At 33.6% G+C, this 19,755-nt stretch overlaps 1 protein-coding gene across 5 annotated transcripts in view; it reads left to right on the top strand.

The window, feature by feature from the left end:
* The window catches only part of ANKS1B (ankyrin repeat and sterile alpha motif domain containing 1B), a 407,202-nt gene that overhangs the window by 36,942 nt on the left and 350,505 nt on the right, over positions 1-19,755 (top strand). For all 5 annotated transcript variants that reach the window (XM_085223686.1, XM_085223680.1, XM_085223692.1 and 2 more), the window contains exons 2-4: positions 3,805-3,885; positions 7,142-7,298; positions 15,375-15,671. In XM_085223686.1, coding sequence (XP_085079812.1) covers positions 3,805-3,885; positions 7,142-7,298; positions 15,375-15,671 — 535 coding nt within the window. The remainder of the gene's footprint in view (positions 1-3,804; positions 3,886-7,141; positions 7,299-15,374; positions 15,672-19,755) is intronic.

Genomic DNA, 19,755 nt, shown 5'->3' with positions numbered 1-19,755 from the left:
AGTAATGAAATACTGTGAGTATATGTGCAGATGAGAAATATGATGAACACAGACTTAAGGTTGTGACAGACATTCTGTACATGTATGTTCTTATGCAGTTGACAGCAAATATTATCCCTGTGTTCTGATGATTAAGTGAATTAACTTTTCATTTCCTTGCTTTTTTGTTCATATGTGTGTAACAGTCACTTCACAATTATTTTTTTCCATATAGCAAAAGACATAGCAAAGACCACTGAAAAATAGCAAATCAATCACCTAACTTTTTCTCAAGTAGTCTGTCATTTTCAGCTCAGTTTTGAAATGCTATTTGTTGTAATTATCTTCAGCTTGTAAAAAAGAAATGAATCACAGTTTTCTTACTAAGTAAAGCCTATGTCCAATTAATATTTGAATCACTTCAAAAGGTCAATTTTCTTTGTCCACATTGAGAGCAAGCTATTATTAAAAGGTCTTTCTGTTTTTGGCAGTATAGGTGAAGTAGCATAACAAGACAGTTTTTTAGTGCCTCATTTTGGCTAGTTGTAGTGGAAGAAACTCATCTGTGATCGTGTTCTAGCTCATCATTGACTGAAAACTGTTTGCTTTTTACAAAAAAATATATATATTTAATTTCTAAAAATTTAGTAAGAATCGTAGATTTCCATGATGTAGTGATGTGCATAGGAAAAAAAATTACCTCACTAACATATATAAAATGAAGCAGTTTGATTTCTGGCAGCTTTAACTAAATAGTAAAATAGTACAACTGTGTTTTCCGGAACATTCTAAATTAATGGTAATCTAAAGAGCTGTTAATCTTTTGTCACTGAACACTGTTTTCCAAAGCTTGAATTTTGATAATTTATAGTTCCAGATTCTCCTGTGTGTGGATTTTGTGGTAACTATCTAAGTGTTTCAATACACAGATAAATCAATATGCTTGACAGTTCCTCATGTATTGTATGTATTTATGATGCCAAAGAAGGGCTCTTTAGGCATCTTCTCTTTCTCCACCCCAATTTTCTGTGAAGTCTGATACACCACTAAACTTTTGCCCTGCTATATTCTGATTACAAGGGAAGGTATTTAAATGGACCACTCACTATTTAGTTTGTAAGGATTTCTGTTTGCAGACCATCGGATTTGAATTTGATTGTCAGTAATCAAAGCATAAACGTCCAGTGCATTTACTGAACTTACATTAATTTTTGTAGGAAATAATATTGCAATATCATAGCAATGCAAGACCTTATAGAAAGGAATTCCTACACTGGTACAAAGGAAGAAAAACACCTGAGTCCTGCTTGTGTTTTCCGAGTACTTTAGTTAGATAGATATCTAAAAGGTAAGTCAAGAGGATGGAGCCAGGCTCTCTTTGGTGGTGCCCAGTGACAGGATAGAGGCAACGGGTAAAAACTACAACACAGGAAGTTCCATCTGAACACAAGAAACAATTTCTCTGAGAATGACAGAGGACAGACTGCTCAGGGACCTTTTGGAGTCTCCTCTGGAGATATTCAAGACCTGACTGGATGTTTTCCCATGTAACCTACTGTAGGAACCTGCAGGGGGTTGGACTAGGTTATCTCCAGAAGTCCCTTCCAACTCCTACAATTCTGTAACTCTGTGATAACCAAGTTCCAATTTTGAATGTGACTTTCTGTACCATTTGGGAGGTGATAATGATTAGTCTCTCCATCCCGTCTCGTGTCTCTGAGTCATCAGCATTTACTCACACTCCTTTGTCCTTTGCACTTTTGTATCCCAACCTGAGTGTCCTGTGAAGCTTCATATAGCTGCATTTATACAGTTTAAGTTTTGGAAAAAAATGTATCAATATGGTTTCACTATTGAAAAATACATCCAAAGCCAAAATGAGGAATTACAACAATAATTTGAAGCATGTCTGAATGAAAGGAGAAAATAAAGGGGGAAAGAACTTTAAGGACCATTTTTTATTATTTATTTTTTGAAAAAGCCTAATGCATAATGAATGATACACGAATTGCATTTTGAAAAACCAGGAGACACAAACACTAAAAAACTCCAAACCAAAGCAAGCTAGCAAGCAAGCAAGACCAAGTAAGTTAATATTCTAATTGTTTATACATTTATTTAAAATATGAGGTTTTATAACACTTTTAGTTTTCTGCTTCTTTCTCCTATAAACTGATACAAATCAAAGGAATAAAGCAGGATCAAGTGCATAAGAAAATTATATATATTATGCAAAACTATAAAAGACATTGTATCAATAAACAAGGATTTGATTTCCTTCCATTACATGATGACTGCATGTCTTTGCCACATCAGAAACATCTGTTGTATTATGGAAGGGCTATCCTTTCAATAACTCAGTTTTTACTGTTTCAAGAAGTTAAACATTTTTTGAATCAGAAAAATTACAATGGTTTTTACCTTCTGCAGAAAAGAACATCTTTAGACTTCCGAGCAGATGGAAAAAACCCAAACCTTTCTTTTTTGCTTTTCTGCACCCATGGAAATATTTCAGTCCAGTTTTTCCAGGAAGAAGTGAGGTATCCAGAACTATATGGTACTACATTGACTGCAGAACACAACATATCAGAAAAATTTTTTTTTTGCATGTAATGTTTATGGGTAAACGACTGTTTAAATTTGTGATCAAATTAATCATGATGATTAATAATGAAGAAAAAGAGACCATTCTGTGTGACAAGTTTTCTGCAGATAATAAAACATATATCCACTAGTATGGAGTTTTAAAAAGCATGTGCTAAACATTACATGCCTTTTTATTGATGCAGATCGTGGAAAGTGGCAGCATTAACAATGCTTTTTACTTGCTAGCTTCAGATTATTTCCTTTAAACTGCAGCATTTAATTTTAAAGTATGAAGTAAAGTGAAAATATTGTTTGCCAATGACTGTTAAACACTGTATTAGAAGCTGAAGAAAATATACTGTAATTCAAGATTTATTATCTTGGGTTCCAGAGGTCATAATATTAAAGAATTAAACCAGTGTTACTAAATAAAAAATAGCTAGAAAATTGCTTCCATAAAGGATGCAGTCGACTTCAAATTCAGTCAGAAAAAGAATTGAAGGTACTCTTTTTTTGATATCCAGTTTCCATTTGTTTGTTTGTGTGTTCTGATAGATTATCAGTCACATTTTTCTGCTCGGAAACAAAAAATCTCCTTTACTATTTTGTGAGCCGTTCATAAGATGGGAAACTGGATAGGAAGCAGGGTCTACAATGAAGCTTACTCTAAAATAATTCTGAAATACAGTAAGATAACAAAAATAAAACATTAATTTTTATATGAATAGTTCATGTAAAAATGTAACTGGCAAATGAGAAGAAAAATCGGCCAAATTGTAAAGGACAGATTTAGTGTTTCTTGAAAGGATGTGATTAGTTCTTACTAATCTTACATTTATATGAAGCTAGGCTAACTGACCTAAAGTCAGTGAATATATACTTGTGAAAAAATTAGTGCGAAAGGAAATCATGAGAGCAGTGTAATTACGAGAATAATACTGGGAGAACAGCTCTAATTGAAATGACAGAACAGTTATTAGTCTTTGAGAATTGCCCTATATAAAGTTCATGACTGATATAATGATGAATGTGTAAAATAACTTTTATAAATAAATTATATTGATATCAACATAACTTTTACTATGCTAAGGTCTTTCAAAGATAATTTGTCTCCTGTAAAGTTTGATTACACTTGTTGCAGTGATCTTTCGGTGAATTATACATTGAATTTCTGACATTTCTTTACTTGCCAAACTGAAACAAAACAAAACAAAACTTTAAATTGTGCTTTATTTGCAGCATCTGGCGTGGACCAAATATAAACTGCACAGACAGTTCAGGTTATACTGCTTTACATCATGCAGCTTTGAATGGACACAAGTAAGTACCTCATGTTTAGTTCTTATTTATGAGAATTGTATTTAACTTTGTGCTTTAGCATATGTAGCATAGCACTGAGGTACTCACTGAACTGATTATTTTAGTGATATAAGAATTTTTGACACTGTCATTTATATTACCGTGTAGTAATTGAAAATGAGAAATGCAGTTCAGAAGTTACAGGTTCTATACTGATTCTTCCAAATTCATTTTTGCATCTATTTCTTATTGTTACTGCTTGCAACAGAAAAATTTGTAGTATACTTGTGTGCATGTATGTGCACATATATAGTGCTTTGGATGTTTAATAGATGTACAAAACAAGAACAGTATAGGATAATCATTATCAAAGTAAAAGTAGAATGATAAGAATGCTCACTAGTTGCACACTTAAAAACAGAAAAAAAGATTTCCATCTCATTTTATGTGACTGTAATTTTTACTAAGTTAACACATGCATTCCTCCACAAGCATGGGGAAAACCTGCAAAATTCACGATGAAGGCTACTGCACAGGCAGTCTGTTCTGTGTTGCCTCTGTTTTTATATGTTGCCCCTTAATCCATGTTACCACTGTATCATGCTGCCAACTGCATGCTGTTATTAAGACAGATCAAGAATAATTTTTGAGGTCTATATTGTTCTTGGATGGACCCCACTATCTCAAAGGTGAGAGCTGCCCCACTTATTGTGTTCAACCGTTCTGTTTCTAAATTGGGGTTGAAGAGAAGTCACTGAAGAAAATTTTGACATAAAGCTGTGGGAGATCAGAACTCAACTGAAATTGAGAATGATTTGCAGTAACTTTAAAGTGACTTTGGACACACAGATCTTTAAGATAATACAAATCTTTAATAATTATATGTTTAATATATTTATTTCACAAATTTCTCATTCTTTCTTGGAAAAATTAAAACTTTAGGATGTGTTTTAATTGTGTTCTGGAGACCTGCTTATTTTCTGAAGAGTTATCTTTTGGAGAATATATGATATTCTCTTTCTGAATAAATAAACAACATTAAAATACTGTTTAACTAGGTATTATACATTTTCCAAAACTTAGTTCTGTAGCAAGATTTAGAATCACCCATTAGCATATTTTAACTCCTAAATCCTTACTATGAGCGATATGAGTCCTTACTATTCCTTACTATAGGCTGTAAATACTTACTATGAAATATTAAGCTTTATCTTTTTTCAACAAGGGAGAAATCAGTATCTTCTCTTTTATTAATTGTTTTCTGGCATTTCCACTGTTTTGAATGTCAAAGGGCCCACATCCTAGCTCACAAAAATTACTCAGGTTTTAGACAGACTAAAACTACTTTTAGTACAAACTAATAATTATCCAGCAAAGTAAAAATATTGTTGTATAAAGCTGAAACCATTGTGTATTTCAAGTGAGTCCTAGCAGCATGAAGAATTAAATTTCAGAACACTCAAAACTGAAATGGTGTTTTCAGACACAATATTGACCTGCTGTAGTCATGGGAAGTTCGAGATGTGGACTTGTGGCCTCTGGCTGCTATAACCCTTTACACTCACAGCAGGGTAAGGAGCAGCTCCTGACACAATCTTTCAAGCTCAGCTTATTAAAGTAATCTGAAGTACATTATGACATGCGTAATGACAAATTACATTGACCCTGCTATAATGGTAGCACCATCAGCAACAGAATTGGACGGTCATTGATATTCATAATTTCATTAGACATCACAAATAACAAATAGCTCTACGCTCTATTTTGGATTAGAAACTTGATATTCAAATCCAATATTGAGTACAATCTTTTGGCAGGATCCTTTATACACAGGAGAGATTCTTGTGCAATGAAAACTTTTGAGGTTTTAGTTTTTCACACTTTACACTAAGATGAACTTGAGAGATTTAAAAGTTTTTCATGAAAAGTGAGAGCATAAGACACCATGACCTAGCCAGTTATTTATGGCTGGGGCACTTGCTGGACACCAGCATTTAAGTTCCTACTTATTCCTTGTATGTGATGAATTCCTTCCTCATTGGTTACTCTGGGATAGTTCTCTTTCCTATTGAAGTTATGTAGGTAATTAAGTCATAACTGGGGCAGGAATTCAAATTTTGATCTCCCCTAAGTAATTTTACTTAGCTCAGTAATTTTACTGGGCTAAGGACTCAATTTTTTGCTCTCTCAAACTTATTTCCACAGAACTGAGAAGTTCCTGTGAAGCACTGAAAAAGACCAACACTAGAAAAATTTGGAAGGTCAGGGCGTTCATAAAGGTTGAAGGAGACCTATGAACTATTTTGTAAATTGACAGGGGACTAAAATCTAAGCTTTCCTCATTCCAAGTTGGTGTCCACTATTCAGTCAACTACACTTCAGCACAGTTCATCTTGTGTTTACTGTATTTACATTTCTTTAAAACAATTATACATTATATACATTATCTATCTGAAGAAAATTTTGAACTACTTCTCCCAATAGTTACTGTATATTGTTGTTATCTATAGATTTCAGTTATGGAGTGTTGTTTTTTTTTTCTGTTTCGTCAGTTGTTTTTTGTTGTTGTTGTTGTTTTGTTTTGGGGTTTTTTTTTTGTGTGTGTGTGTATCTGTTTTTCCCCCATTTATTTCAATTTTATTTTATTTTTTGTTAAGTGTGTGCCTTTCAAATCACTTTGTAGCTCTGGCCTTCATTAGACTTCCTACTGAAAGACAAACCGTTGTGACATGAAAAGTCTTTCAAACCTAATTTGCACTAAAAAATCTCTCTGAGTAGTCCCTTCTGGAACTTTTCATGTAGCAAGTCTTTCAGTAGTGGATTTACTCTTTTGTGATTGTTTCCATGCTTTCTGATTTTGCCAGGAGTACACAAAATTCAACTTATAGTCTCCCTCAAGACTTAGGTGTGGTGACTTATTTGGGAAATGACTGTTTCTTTTGACCTGGATGTGCTCACTCCTCTTTGCCATATTTTTTTTCTCAATAAGCAATTAGATGAGATTCCATCAAGATTAGGAGACCAATTGCATTGAGACTTACCTTCTACCTTCCTTTGTAGAGAAGGACTTCATTTGTAGTCATAACATAGGCTGCATATTTCAGCTGTGTTTTGCTACCTATTTAAGGCTTAGAAATGATTGATCTTTATTTTTATAATCGTTTCACTTGAATAACATTCTTTTTTTTTTCTTTCTTTTTGTTAATATGCATGCTTATATAAAAATGTAGCAAAGTAAGCTTCCCATCAATTTTTAGATTTACCTCCTGTTTTCCAGGGATATAGTTCTCAAATTACTTCAGTATGAAGCATCAACTAATGTGGCAGATAATAAAGGTTATTTTCCTATTCACTTGGCTGCTTGGAGAGGAGATGTAGACATTGTGAAGATTCTCATCCATCATGGGCCATCTCACTCCAGAGTGAATGAACAGGTAAAGTGATTAATAATACTTGTGTATATCACGAGGAAAGGACAGCACATACTCTTTACATCTTTCATATTTATAGTTAAATCGGAAAAAATAAAAAGATCTGTTTTCCATTGTACCAGTATTTTCTTCTCCAGGACTAATAAGATCTTCTAATATAAGGTATCTTTCTTCTGATTGGATATGGACCTAACAAATATTAGATTTTAATGAGTGTGAAAAATCCTTGTCACAGAATCATAGAATCGCCAAGGTTGAAAAAGACCTCCAAGATCATCTAGTCCAACCGTCCACCTCCCACCAGTGGTTCCCCACTAAACCATGTCCTTTAGTGCAACATCTAAACATTTCTTGAACACCTCCAGGGACAGTGACTCTACCACCTCCCTGGGCAGCCCATTCCAGCACCTGATCACTCTTTAAGAAAAGAAAGTTTTTATAATATCCAATCTGACCCATCTACTTTTCTGAAAAATAACATCAAGACATAATCCAGCTATTGCATTGTAAATGTTAATGTAAATTTACATAAACTTTGTATCTTTTTTTACTTTATTAGATATCATATTCCTGATAAAAATTGTATAAAATTAATAATGATCGTGTGTTGAGTGTACTGTAAATGAACTGATATGCAGAGATAAGTGACAAACCACATGAACTGTATGTGTGCACGTGTATATGCACACACCTGTCTAAAAAAAACAGATTAGCTTGCCTGACAGATACAGTAGAAAAAACATAGTCCTTGTAAAAATAAGGAGAGTATTAACATTGGTAAGGATAGGATAAATAAATACCTTTCTGTTGTCAAACATATGGCATAATTTCTGTTTTCAATCTATATATAAGTTACATTTGTAGGATTAGTATTAAGAAATAGAAAATCTGATGTCCTGTATAATCAGCTGAACTGCCTGAAGACTGGAGGTAGACTATGAAATGTGAGTAGTAATCATAATTCATGTATTTGCAAGGGTAATCAGAAGGTTACTGGAATGCAATTTTAGGAGTCAGCTCCTTTAGATTCAGATCTAAATGTTGGTGTTTATCTGGCCTGCATGTTCATCATTATATTCCATGGAGATCTATCCATGTTATCAGAAGAGTCAACAGGATTACTCTAGTGACCAAAAGTAAGGGCAGAACTCATTTGCCTGAACACAGATATTCACAACCTTCTAAGGCCTTGCAATAGCTGAGAAATTTGCAGAGGCTGAAAGGAATGGGAGAAAATGCCATGAAGTGGCTGCTGGGCACCAGGTAGGATATCCTAGAAAATCAGTGTCCAACTTTTGGCTTTCCTGAGCCACGCTGAGTGAAGAGGAATTGTCTTGAACTACATATGAAATAAATAAGCCACTCCAAAAGTAATGCCTTCCTATTTGTTTCCACACAGAGGAAAATAACACTGCTTGATAGTACAATTTCTCAGCTACAAAAGCTATTTTTAACATGGTTATCACCATTAACTATACATTTTTCTCCAGAGATGAGTAGGAGCATGTATGCCACGCTACTTAAAATCTGCACCAGCAAATGTGACCCCGTTAGTGTTGCCACTCCTGAAATGCACCACCCACTGCCTCATTGTGATCACATCCATTGTTTGGTCTCCATAAATGTTCAGCAAATGTAGATTTATGTCAGTGGGTATCATTTTTTCTGCATGGAAAAATTCAGTGACACACCTTCATTTCATACCCACTTCCTTGTCAGATGCCGTTCTGTCAGACTGCCCCTCTGCTGCTGTCTGTCACACAGCAACAAAATGTAATGGTGGGAAAGTGCAACCTCTACTGCCGTACCACCACCATCTACCTCTGATGTCATGGGCCGACATAATAAAATGGCATTACTTTTGGAGCAGGCCTTGTATGTAACACGGTTAATGTATATCATCAACAAAACTTACTTTATGAAATTTTTTAATATTTGTAACTAAGACATAAAAAAGAAAGTATCAAAGACATAAAGTAATGAGATATTTGACCTTGTTTTTGTGAAACTAATGCATCAGTGTTTGGTTTGATGGCAGTGGTTCAGATTCCTAGTGAGTTCTCTATGTGCTCATCAAAGATTTGTGATGAAATTTTATTTTTGCTGTGCTTCACCCTTGACAATAGATAAAAATATACATGGCCACAAGGCAATAGCATGAATAAGACATGATTGTGAAATGAGGGTTATTTCTCTCTGGTAAGAGAGATCTTATAAAAGTCTGGTAAAGAGAAGTTTTTGAGTCAATATCTGATTGCTATTTGATATATTCTATTTGAAAATTTGCAGATAATGTATTTATATCGACTGAGAATGGAGTTGCAAATATACCAAAAAGTTGATTTTTTTGGGGTCAATTTTGAGTCCTCTTCTCAAAACAGAAAGCACAGCTGCATTTTTTTTGCCGTTGACAAGACTACGTTTAGCCAGTGTAGTAAAATACATGCAATTACTTGCCATAACTTTAGTTAGCACTGCACTATGCCCTCCCCTTGTCCTGGTCTCAGACCAGACAGTGCCAATTGCACACCAATGTTTGTTGTTGCTGAGAAATGCGTGCACCCCCAGGGCTGGGCCAGGCCGTTCAGTGGGCACAACTGCCGCCATGATGGCTAGAGGTCAGGCCGTGCCAGGCCTACTAGCCCCTTGTAGGCCATGGGTTAGACATAAATGGCAAGGTACAACCTGGCAGATGACAGGCATCTGCACTGTCTCCATTAGTACGACAGGAAAGCAAACTGAAAAAAAACAAGAAATACTGTAGACTGCAAACACTTCATCACTGTGAGATGCCATCTCTTGAATTATATGTTTGATATTTAGGGTTGAACACTTAGCAATTGCAATCGACAGAACAACTATGACTTGAATATCAAGTATTAGTGAAAGAAATAAAGGAAAATAAAATAAAATAATAAAATTCACTGATATCAAGAATTCTGGGAAATGCTGTGAAATCTGGGCTCATCCAAGAAAAAATACGAGGAACAAAACTTGTCATTCTGTGCACTGATTTGCAGTTTTGGAGTTTCTGTAACTTTGTCATTCCTATCAGGTGTTGCATGGAGGATGAATCCAGGTGAATTACAGGATTACTTTTTATCAGTGATACAGTTTTCTTACATTTTATTTCTATGGTAAAATAAAGAAGAGTAACTTCTTGGTTACATGCTGCTCCTTTACTTCAAGAAATTCCTTACACTCTACTAGCAGAAACTGGGAAGCTATTTATGAACTAGAGAGAGAGATTGGAAAATTCAAACCTAATTCCACACGCAACCCAATTCCACACATGTCCAAATTTCTAGAATATTCTTGAGCTTGACTAGGTGTGCTACTCTGTCTGTCTGATTTGATTGCTGGAGCAAGTAAGCAGAGATATAGAATCATAGAATGATGTCTAATTCTATAATCCACTGGGAAAAAGGTCCTCTGATGTTTATGCATTTTACCCAAAAATTTAATAAATAAAAATGTGTAAGCAATCCTCACATGAAATATTGGTTCCTAAGAGTCTTACGAGAATCTCAATCATATTTAACCCTGAAGTTAAACTCACACATACACAGTTGTCCTGACTTAGTAAATGTCCTGTTCTGTTCTAGACAGTGGCTAGCTTTAGTAGGGGACCACTTTTCTGGCACCTAGTATGCTAAATGAGCACTCTTTGAAGGAGATATTATCCACTTCATAGAATGAAGGGAAACCAACTCCGCCCACATATCCTCAAGTAACACCGCAGTGGCATCCTCATTTGGGTAGTTGTATTTTGCATTCTTAATGAGCCTGTGGTTTCTATAACTTTTGCTTACTTGCTAATAGGGTCAATAAGGCATGTGGCTTCTCATAGTAACCACAGCAGTTCTTAGATCTGTGAAACTGAAGCTACAATTTGTCGGAGATTCTGGGCTACTCTGTCTCTTTCTCTGCTTCATTTTCCTTCTTTCTCTCCTGCTTTCATTTTTCTCCTGAATACTGGAGACATGAATAGTCGAGGTGTTTTGTTTGTTTGTTTGTTTCTGATACTTTTTCACCACAACAAATAATATATTCAAATCAGACTTTTTCTGTTTTTCTAAAGATCACACTAAGAATTCATATGCTTTCAGCTGAGGAAATAAATTTGTTCATTTTGAAAAAAGCTGTTGCAACAAATTTGTAATACATCTTCATTCTTCATTTATTATTAAAATTGTATGTGAAATAAATGTTTCTAAACACTTACGTAAGTGAGATTGAATAAAAGAGAGAAGTAAATTAGAAGCTTATGATACCTAAATGTATATTACATGAACTAATAGTTTTAATGTGGTATACTATAAATTAACTGAAATGCTTTCCAGTCATTTACAATGCAGTTAACTAACATCGTAAGATCATATCCAGCATCTAAAGCTCTGAATGCCCCCTACTGTTCTCATTACATAAAGTTAAAAAAAAAAATTAAAAATTAAAGGGTACAGCAGTTAAGCAACAATTATTTCATGCAGGTGGGGAACATAGATATACAGAAAATGGTTATGGGAAGAATAATCCTATCGCTGTTTAGAGCAATCTGAGTTGACGTATGTAAAACATAGCTGACGTAAGTTTGAAAATTACAAAACATAGATGAATGAAAAAAAAAAAGTTTAAACTCTATTGATGAAGACTTGAAAATACATAAATTATGAAGTGAACAAAGATCAAGTAAGTAGTAAGAGATCAAAATTTGTTAGTAAATGAATACCAAATGTAATAAAAATGTATGCTGTTAAGACCCAAATTACTTACATGTTTGTTTATAGAAAGTTGTGCAGGTAGCACACAGTCATCAGTATAAAATCATATAACTGATTAGAAATCCTATTATACAGAGAAGTTATATAAATAACAGACACGTATATCTCAGTATGAAGTGTTCAGTGTATGTGAGAAGAAAATGAGCACACAGTCTCACGCAGAAAGATGAATCATCTTAAGAAGAAATATAACATTCAATATATATTTTAATATATATTCAGAGAATATGAATAGCAAAAGAATTACAAGAAAAAATATGAACGTTTCTGAAACTCTTGGTGTTCTTCTGTTTTGTGAATTTGACTCTTTCTACACATTAGACATTTCACTTACATTTATATATTTAATGTGCCATGAAATTTTTCAGTGCATCAATTCACGATCGTCATAAACAACACACATTTCCATAATGCTGTTTGACGTGTCTTCTGAGATGTGAAGGAAAAGAGTTCAGGATGTATTAATAATATTTAGATATTTAACGTATTTACTGACTTAGCCAAATTGTCAAAATGAAGCATTGGCATTATATTCTTATCTTAATAGTAGCGACTTCTAGAAGTACAAAATCGGTTCCAAAATAGCCTGAAAAATAATTGTTCCTTGTCTGCCTTTGATTTTTCCCCCTGCTTTATTTACAGAATATGCAGATGAATTATGGAATTTCTTTCACAACTATTATACTCCTGAATTTTAAAATAATAGTGCAGAGGAAATTTGATTTGGTTTGATTGCAACAACAAATTTGAAGAAACTTTCATTCAAAGGAATCAACTATTAACTATTAAAAATTTAAGAAATACTTCTAAACTTTATTTACACGTGGTAAGGCCAAACTTCAATGGAAGGTCATTTCACTTGGTTTTGACTCACAATGAATAACTTGCAACAAGACTTTTGCTGATAACTTCTAAGATTATATTTTTGAAAAAATCTTACTATCCAAATGCAAGTGTTCTCTAACAATTCTTATCTATATGAGAAAAATATAGATGCCATTTTTTCAGAGTTCATATTTTCATAAAGCTATTTGTTAGAACATGTTCATTAGGGATTACAATGCAGAGGCTTAAACAGCACTGAGAAGGGAAAAGTAGAAATGCATGTGAGCAGCATGCAGTAAAGCATTTCAGGATCTCTGCATCAATTTGTAGATTTAAAGAGAAAAGTAAAGAAACACGGTAGTTCTACAGGGAGAAGGAATTGTCCAAGTCCAACTATTTTATTTATTTCTCCTCTTAAAACTGATACCTAGTTTAAGCACTAATAGATTTACTCCATTTATTCTGCAAATTACTGTAAAAACTCGGAGTGTGAATTAAGCTATACATCTAATTTCTCTGTGAAACCATTTCCATTGAATATGTAAGTGCAGTAACTGCTGGCAGAAATTACAATAATTGGCCATTTTATGTGCGATTATCTGTTGATCTATACATTTCTGTCTATGAAATGTTGAAAATCTGTGCTTTTATAAATAGTTTCTAATGAATTCTACAAATAAATAAATAACTACAAATATAATACAAATAACAAAATTCTACAAATAAATAAATAATAAACTATGCCTATGATTTGAGGGTATATCACTGTACTAAAAAAATTCTTCCCCAATCTTAGGCAAAACATAACCACGTGGTGCTGCAATTGTAGATATTTTTACCGAAATTTACAGTTGGTGTAACAGAAGAAAGACAGTGTGGGGGTCTGAATAAAGCACACATTCAAATACTTGTTAGCCATCGAGTCCTTTCTACCTCTCACTTTCTGCCTTGTTCTTACTTTCCAGCTTCTGTCTTGCAACATAGCAGGAAATGCATTCCAGTTATAGGCATCCTCAACTTGTGTGGTGGTGCATTTACCTCAAGAGCTTGTCTGCAGTATTAATTTATCAGAATGTATTGATCTACGTTTTCTCTCTCTTGGGTTCATCTGAGTCATTTTAAATCAAGATGAGATGAAAACAACAGTAATGTTAAAATAAAACAGGATGTTTAGTTCTTGATTATAAAATTAAGAACACTGTTATCAGAAACAATACTTTCTAGGTAGTACTATACAGGGATTTTACCATCCTAGCTAGCATCTGTTTAAAAGTTTTAAAGGTTTAAAAGGTTTGTTTAAAAACCCTCATTTTTTTGATGCTCTCATATTTTTTGTCTTTCAAAAGACAAATCTTTTTTTTTTTCTACTTTCTCCTGTCTGTCTCCAGAACTTTTATCAGTTGTTTCCTTTAAATATACAGTCTGTATGTTCAGACCTAACTCTTCTGCTTTCTTCAGAACAACATTTTTATACTTCCTTAGTATCTTTTTTTGACTTTGCATTAAATATGTAGTTCTTTATATGGTGTGATGGCTTTTACAACATTTTCAACTGTCACAAAATTTTATAAATCATCTATCAGGAGAAGCAGTCAATGTGCATAGTTTATAGCGTCTAGACTATTTTAAGTCTTCACAGAGACAACGTAAGATATATTAATAATATAGATGGCATACAGAATTCAGAGAGCTCTATAAATTATTTCCTTCCTGTCTGCCTAAAGTTATTCATCTGTTTTGTATTGCAAGCATACAGACAGAAGTGGAAGAAAGCAATTAAAGAATATACTGCTTATTCTCAATATTTATTTATTATTAAGATTATTAAATAGTTTGGGGAAAAAAACTTGGGATGGGGTTGTTTATAAAGCAAAAAAATATACAATCCATAGGATACAAATACTCATATGCCTCATAATGTGATAGAAAAAGTCTTCCTAATATCTATACTAGCTATTTTACCTTCTTCGGAGTTTTGATTATTGTCTTGATGCTAACTTTTTTAGTGCTATGTGAAGGTAGTGTGTACCTGATACACTTTCATTGTGCAGTTTTACTCTGTATTTTCAGAACTGTAATAGAAAACTTTGATGGCTTAAAAACAACTGTACTGAGAGGAGAGACTTAAGTGTCAGAGTATTTCTAAATGAAGGACTCAGCTGTGGTTTCGGGAACAGTTGAATTAAGAAGGGTTACAGATTTTGGCATATCTTCATGAGCAACATATATTTTAGGACATGTTAAAAATGTATTGGTAACAATGCAGACACGGGGATCAAATCTGCTTGAGACCCACAAGGCTGATGTATTTATGTATTATTCGTAAAATTTTACTGGAGTCATTCTGAAGCATTTAGCATGTATTACCATACATTGTATTGCAAACCCTGCCTAGGTAGTTATCTCACGGAAGCAATTTATACAAGCAGAGCAGTTCCATTGTGTGACTAAACACAAACTTCTTTTTTAACAGAACAATGAAAATGAAACAGCATTGCATTGTGCAGCTCAGTACGGTCATTCAGAAGTAGTTGCTGTTCTGTTGGAAGAGCTAACAGACCCTACAATAAGGAACAACAAATTAGAAACACCTCTGGATCTGGCAGCACTTTATGGACGTCTGCGTGTTGTAAAAATGATCATAAAAGCATATCCAAACCTGATGAACTGTAATACAAGAAAACACACGCCTTTGCATCTTGCTGCACGAAATGGCCACAAAGCTGTTGTGCAGGTGCTTCTGGAGGCTGGAATGGATGTCAGCTGCCAAGTTAGTGCACAAATTCTTTCTTCCTTTCCTCCTTTCTTCCTATCTTTATTTACTTTCTTGTTATCTTTATTAATCTTTATCTTTAGAACATAATTCATTTTTTTAATATATATACACTTGCATTTTCTGTAATAAATGTTACAGGATAATATATAATACTGATTTAGTTTTTACAAACCAAATTATATGTTCTCAAGAAAAATCCTTATTTCCAAAGCTGAGTGTATATTTTAACGTTGCCTTGAGGCATACAAATTTAGATACTCAAAACTGTATCATTTATATAAACAAATATATGTATTACACTGTTGGCTTTAATGATACAAAGCTGGCTTGCTAAATCTGTGACTCTTAGTGTAATTGGTCATGGTAACCTGAAGTAATGTTTGAATGAGAACTCGTTTTCCCAGGGCTAACCCATTCTAAAACAAGTCCAGTAAGTGATAATATTTTTTCTAAATACTTTGTTGTATAAATGTAAAAGAAAATTGAAGTCAGTGCTCTCTTTCAGCTGTTGAGTCCAGTATACTATCTGTTCAGTACACAATTCAAAATAATGGTGTTAAAGGGGAAACTTTAAATAGAAGTGGCATACATGAGAACACAGACAAGGTCTGAGTCTGAATCATATCCTTTGAATTAAGGTGGCTTTTGCTTTCTATCTATGTTCAAATTAAAACAATCATATAAATATAATTGCATCTATTTTAGAGCCACATCCTGGCATTCTTTATGAATAGGCAATCTAATAATTCTTGTGACCTTTACCTAAACTTTGGCTAAGTTTATAGCCATTTTAAGCTTCAAGCATATTTAACCTGAAACCTTTGTACACTAAGATTGTACTTTTGCTACTCCTGAACTTTATATCAAGGCACTTTTTCAGCTTTTAAGGAAAAGAAAGTGATAATTAAAAGATAAGTAAATACATAAATGAAAACAGATGACAACAAACAAAACAGAAAATATTAACATAGCTTAAGGCTGAAGATGGATATTCACAAATGTCTTCAAAATGAAAATGAGATAAAATTATTTTGCTACTTTCATTAGTGTTACTATATTGAATGTTTACATTGTTAGTTGCTTCAAACTAAAGCACTTTTTTGGTGCTTTGCTTACTTGTGTATTTGCCTACCATTATGCTTACATCTAGGACTTTATTAAATTTATTTTTAATTTTCTTTAGAAAATGATACACTTGAAAAGGCTAAAAGAAGCAGCTTTTTTTGTTTCAGCTGACCTTTATTATCACTACATCTTAATACAAGAGTTTAATGCAAAAACTACACATAATCGAATTCCTGAATATAGTTTTGTGGGTGTATAAATTATTCTCTATGTGAGACAAAATGAATGGGGAAGAAGGCAAAAGGAAATTGTAGTGATGCCTGAATTGATGCTTAATAAATATAATAATTGAAAAAAATTAGTCTCTCTCGTGGCAGCTTACAAAGCAATGGTTACAAGAGGGTTGAATATTGTACAGTGCTTTTATGAGAAGTGTCTTCCTCTTACATAATCTAGATAATTTTAGCACTACTGTGAATTCTTCTAAGCCATTTCTATCTACAGTTATACCAGCTTTTTTTTTACTGAATCCTGGGATTTTTTTTTTTTTAATTTATTTATGGTGACATTCCAATTTGTTTAAGTTATATTCCAATTTTTCTCTGTTATTTTTAGTCAGGGGTATTTTTATTTTAATTTTTGCAATTGAGAATCTTGTTTCTTTTGTGTTTGACCTACTTGCCATAAGGGAGTATAATTTATTCATTTTTTTAGAAAATATATCAATTTTCTCCATCTATGTTTCTTTCATTCTGCATCTTAGTGTATCGGCAAGTTGGTTCTGCGCATATCATTAACTTCTGTAACCTCCGAAAACTTCTTTGTTGATGATTTCTGGCAGCTCATTAAAATGAGCAGAGCAAACAGTATCAGCATGTTACTTAAAACTGAACTCAGCTGTTTTAATATTCATTAAATTGCTCTGCATCAATGATTGAGAAAGAATAATATACAAAGTATAATCTCGAGTGGTAAATAAAATTGTGCACATTAAATACATTCAGCTTATCAGCAGTAAAGAGGTATCAGAATGTAGAGAGACAATTATAGAAATAGCCTATCTGCTATCACTCTGTAAATGTAAATATTTATTTGTTTAAATGGGAAGCTTACGTTAGCCATCTTATCTTTCTCTCCCTGAGCACTTTTAGTCATGGCAAATATTTGGACTAATAATAGACAGCATTTAATTTTTGATTGAATTAATCACACGTTTTATTCATTTCCCAGGTCTACCCAATATCTTTCTATCTGAAATTATTTAGAAGTGGGCAATAGAAATCTGCTTCATCGCTTTATGCTTTGAAGTTTTCATTTTAATTGAAACGTGAAAAATACACAGGTTTTGGTGAGTGATAGATTTTGGGCCCTCTGTAAAATAAGATACTGCATAGTTCAGTATGTTTCGTGTAAGTAGTAATTTTATGACTGTAAATACTTTCACACCTTGTCCCTCTCTGCCTATCCCACTTTTATTTACCCATGTTTGCCTTCCTTGTCTGACCCAGAAATGACAGCAGTCTCCATTGCTTATCACTGAAGTTCTTCTGCAAAGAGCTGTGGCCTTTTTTGCTGTTACTATGTGTGGAGGGTATTCCATGAATCAATTTGCAAAGCTACCGCTCCGTGATTCAGAGCATCTCTGAGACTCATATCAAGCCTATAGTAAACTGCTGATGAATAAGCACTAAACAAGTGACCTAATTACATGCTAGTGCATATTTACATAATTAAAAAACAAACAAAAATTATAATAAAACCCTTGATGCTTTTACATGAGTTTGCAAATTGTACACCAAGTTGATCTGTATATACTGTTGTTCCTACTCAAAATGTCCTTCTATCCTTTCTTGTTTGGTATGCCCAGCTGTGACACTGTGCCCGTATTTAGCTATAAACTACTTGGGGCAGAGACTGTTTTGTCACAGAAAACTTAAGACAGGAAATCAATATGTAATACATTGGCGTAAACTCATGCAGACTTTAGTTCACTGGAATCATGAAAATATATTTCATGCATCAAGGGTCAGTGTAGAAGAATTTCCAGATAGTTAGATTTCAAGTTATATGATCTAAGGCAATGAAAACTTCATGAAGTGAAGCAGAGAATACTGTTTACAAATTTTAAGTTTACTTGCTGTAATATAGACAACAAGAATGCATTAGCACCTACGTACACCATTATAAGTAAAAAAGATCTATACTTAAAATCCCTAGTGCATCTCATGTAACAGTAGATAAATTATTTGCCTACATTTTAATACTTTCAATTTGTGTAATGTGCTCTACTGCTACTGGAAAAAAAACTAATTTCTCTCTTCAAGTTGTATTCCACCTGGACAGTGACAAAGGGATATGTAACTATTCTGCCTGTTGTGTTGGCCCTGTCCATCCTGAGGATCAGCCTTTTCTTTGTGTTAAAATGAACTTTGGTAACGGAGTGCTCTGGTAATAAGAACATTTCTGCCTTCTGGACAGTTTTTTTTTTGGGTCAAGAAGGATCTGATTCACTCATTAGGTATTCTCTATTACCATGAAATCCTGCCTAGAGCTTTTAGGATTTGTGTCAGCATTCATTTTTGTAACATCTCATGCAGGATTACACATCTTACAAATATACTTCATGTATATCTTCATGTTCCAGAATGATTTTTTTTTTTTTAATTTATTGGTAATATTTCTCTTCTGGTTTAGAAAATCACCTCTGCAGTGGACAGCTCAGTCCACTGCTTATATAGGGTGCATTTCAAATTCCTTATTCCAGTAGATTGCTTGTAATCTATACCTCTTTTCTGGAAAATGGCATTAATTAGCAGTGTCTGATAGCTTGGAGTTGTAAAGCAAAGACTGCCCTGTAACTCATGCAGTGCCAGAATACTTGCAAAGTGTTTCAGGATTGTGTTTTGATATTACAGGAAATACCACCATGGAATACCCCAAGAAAGTGCAAAATGAAAAAAGAGTCACTTGGCTTTGTATTTTTCTCCCAATTTTATGAATTAAATTTGTAAGT

This window comes from Meleagris gallopavo, chromosome 1 (genome assembly GCF_905368555.1).
Source record: "Meleagris gallopavo chromosome 1, MGAL_WU_HG_1.1, whole genome shotgun sequence".
NCBI lineage: Eukaryota > Metazoa > Chordata > Aves > Galliformes > Phasianidae > Meleagris > Meleagris gallopavo.
This window is presented reverse-complemented; position numbering and strand designations above follow the sequence as displayed.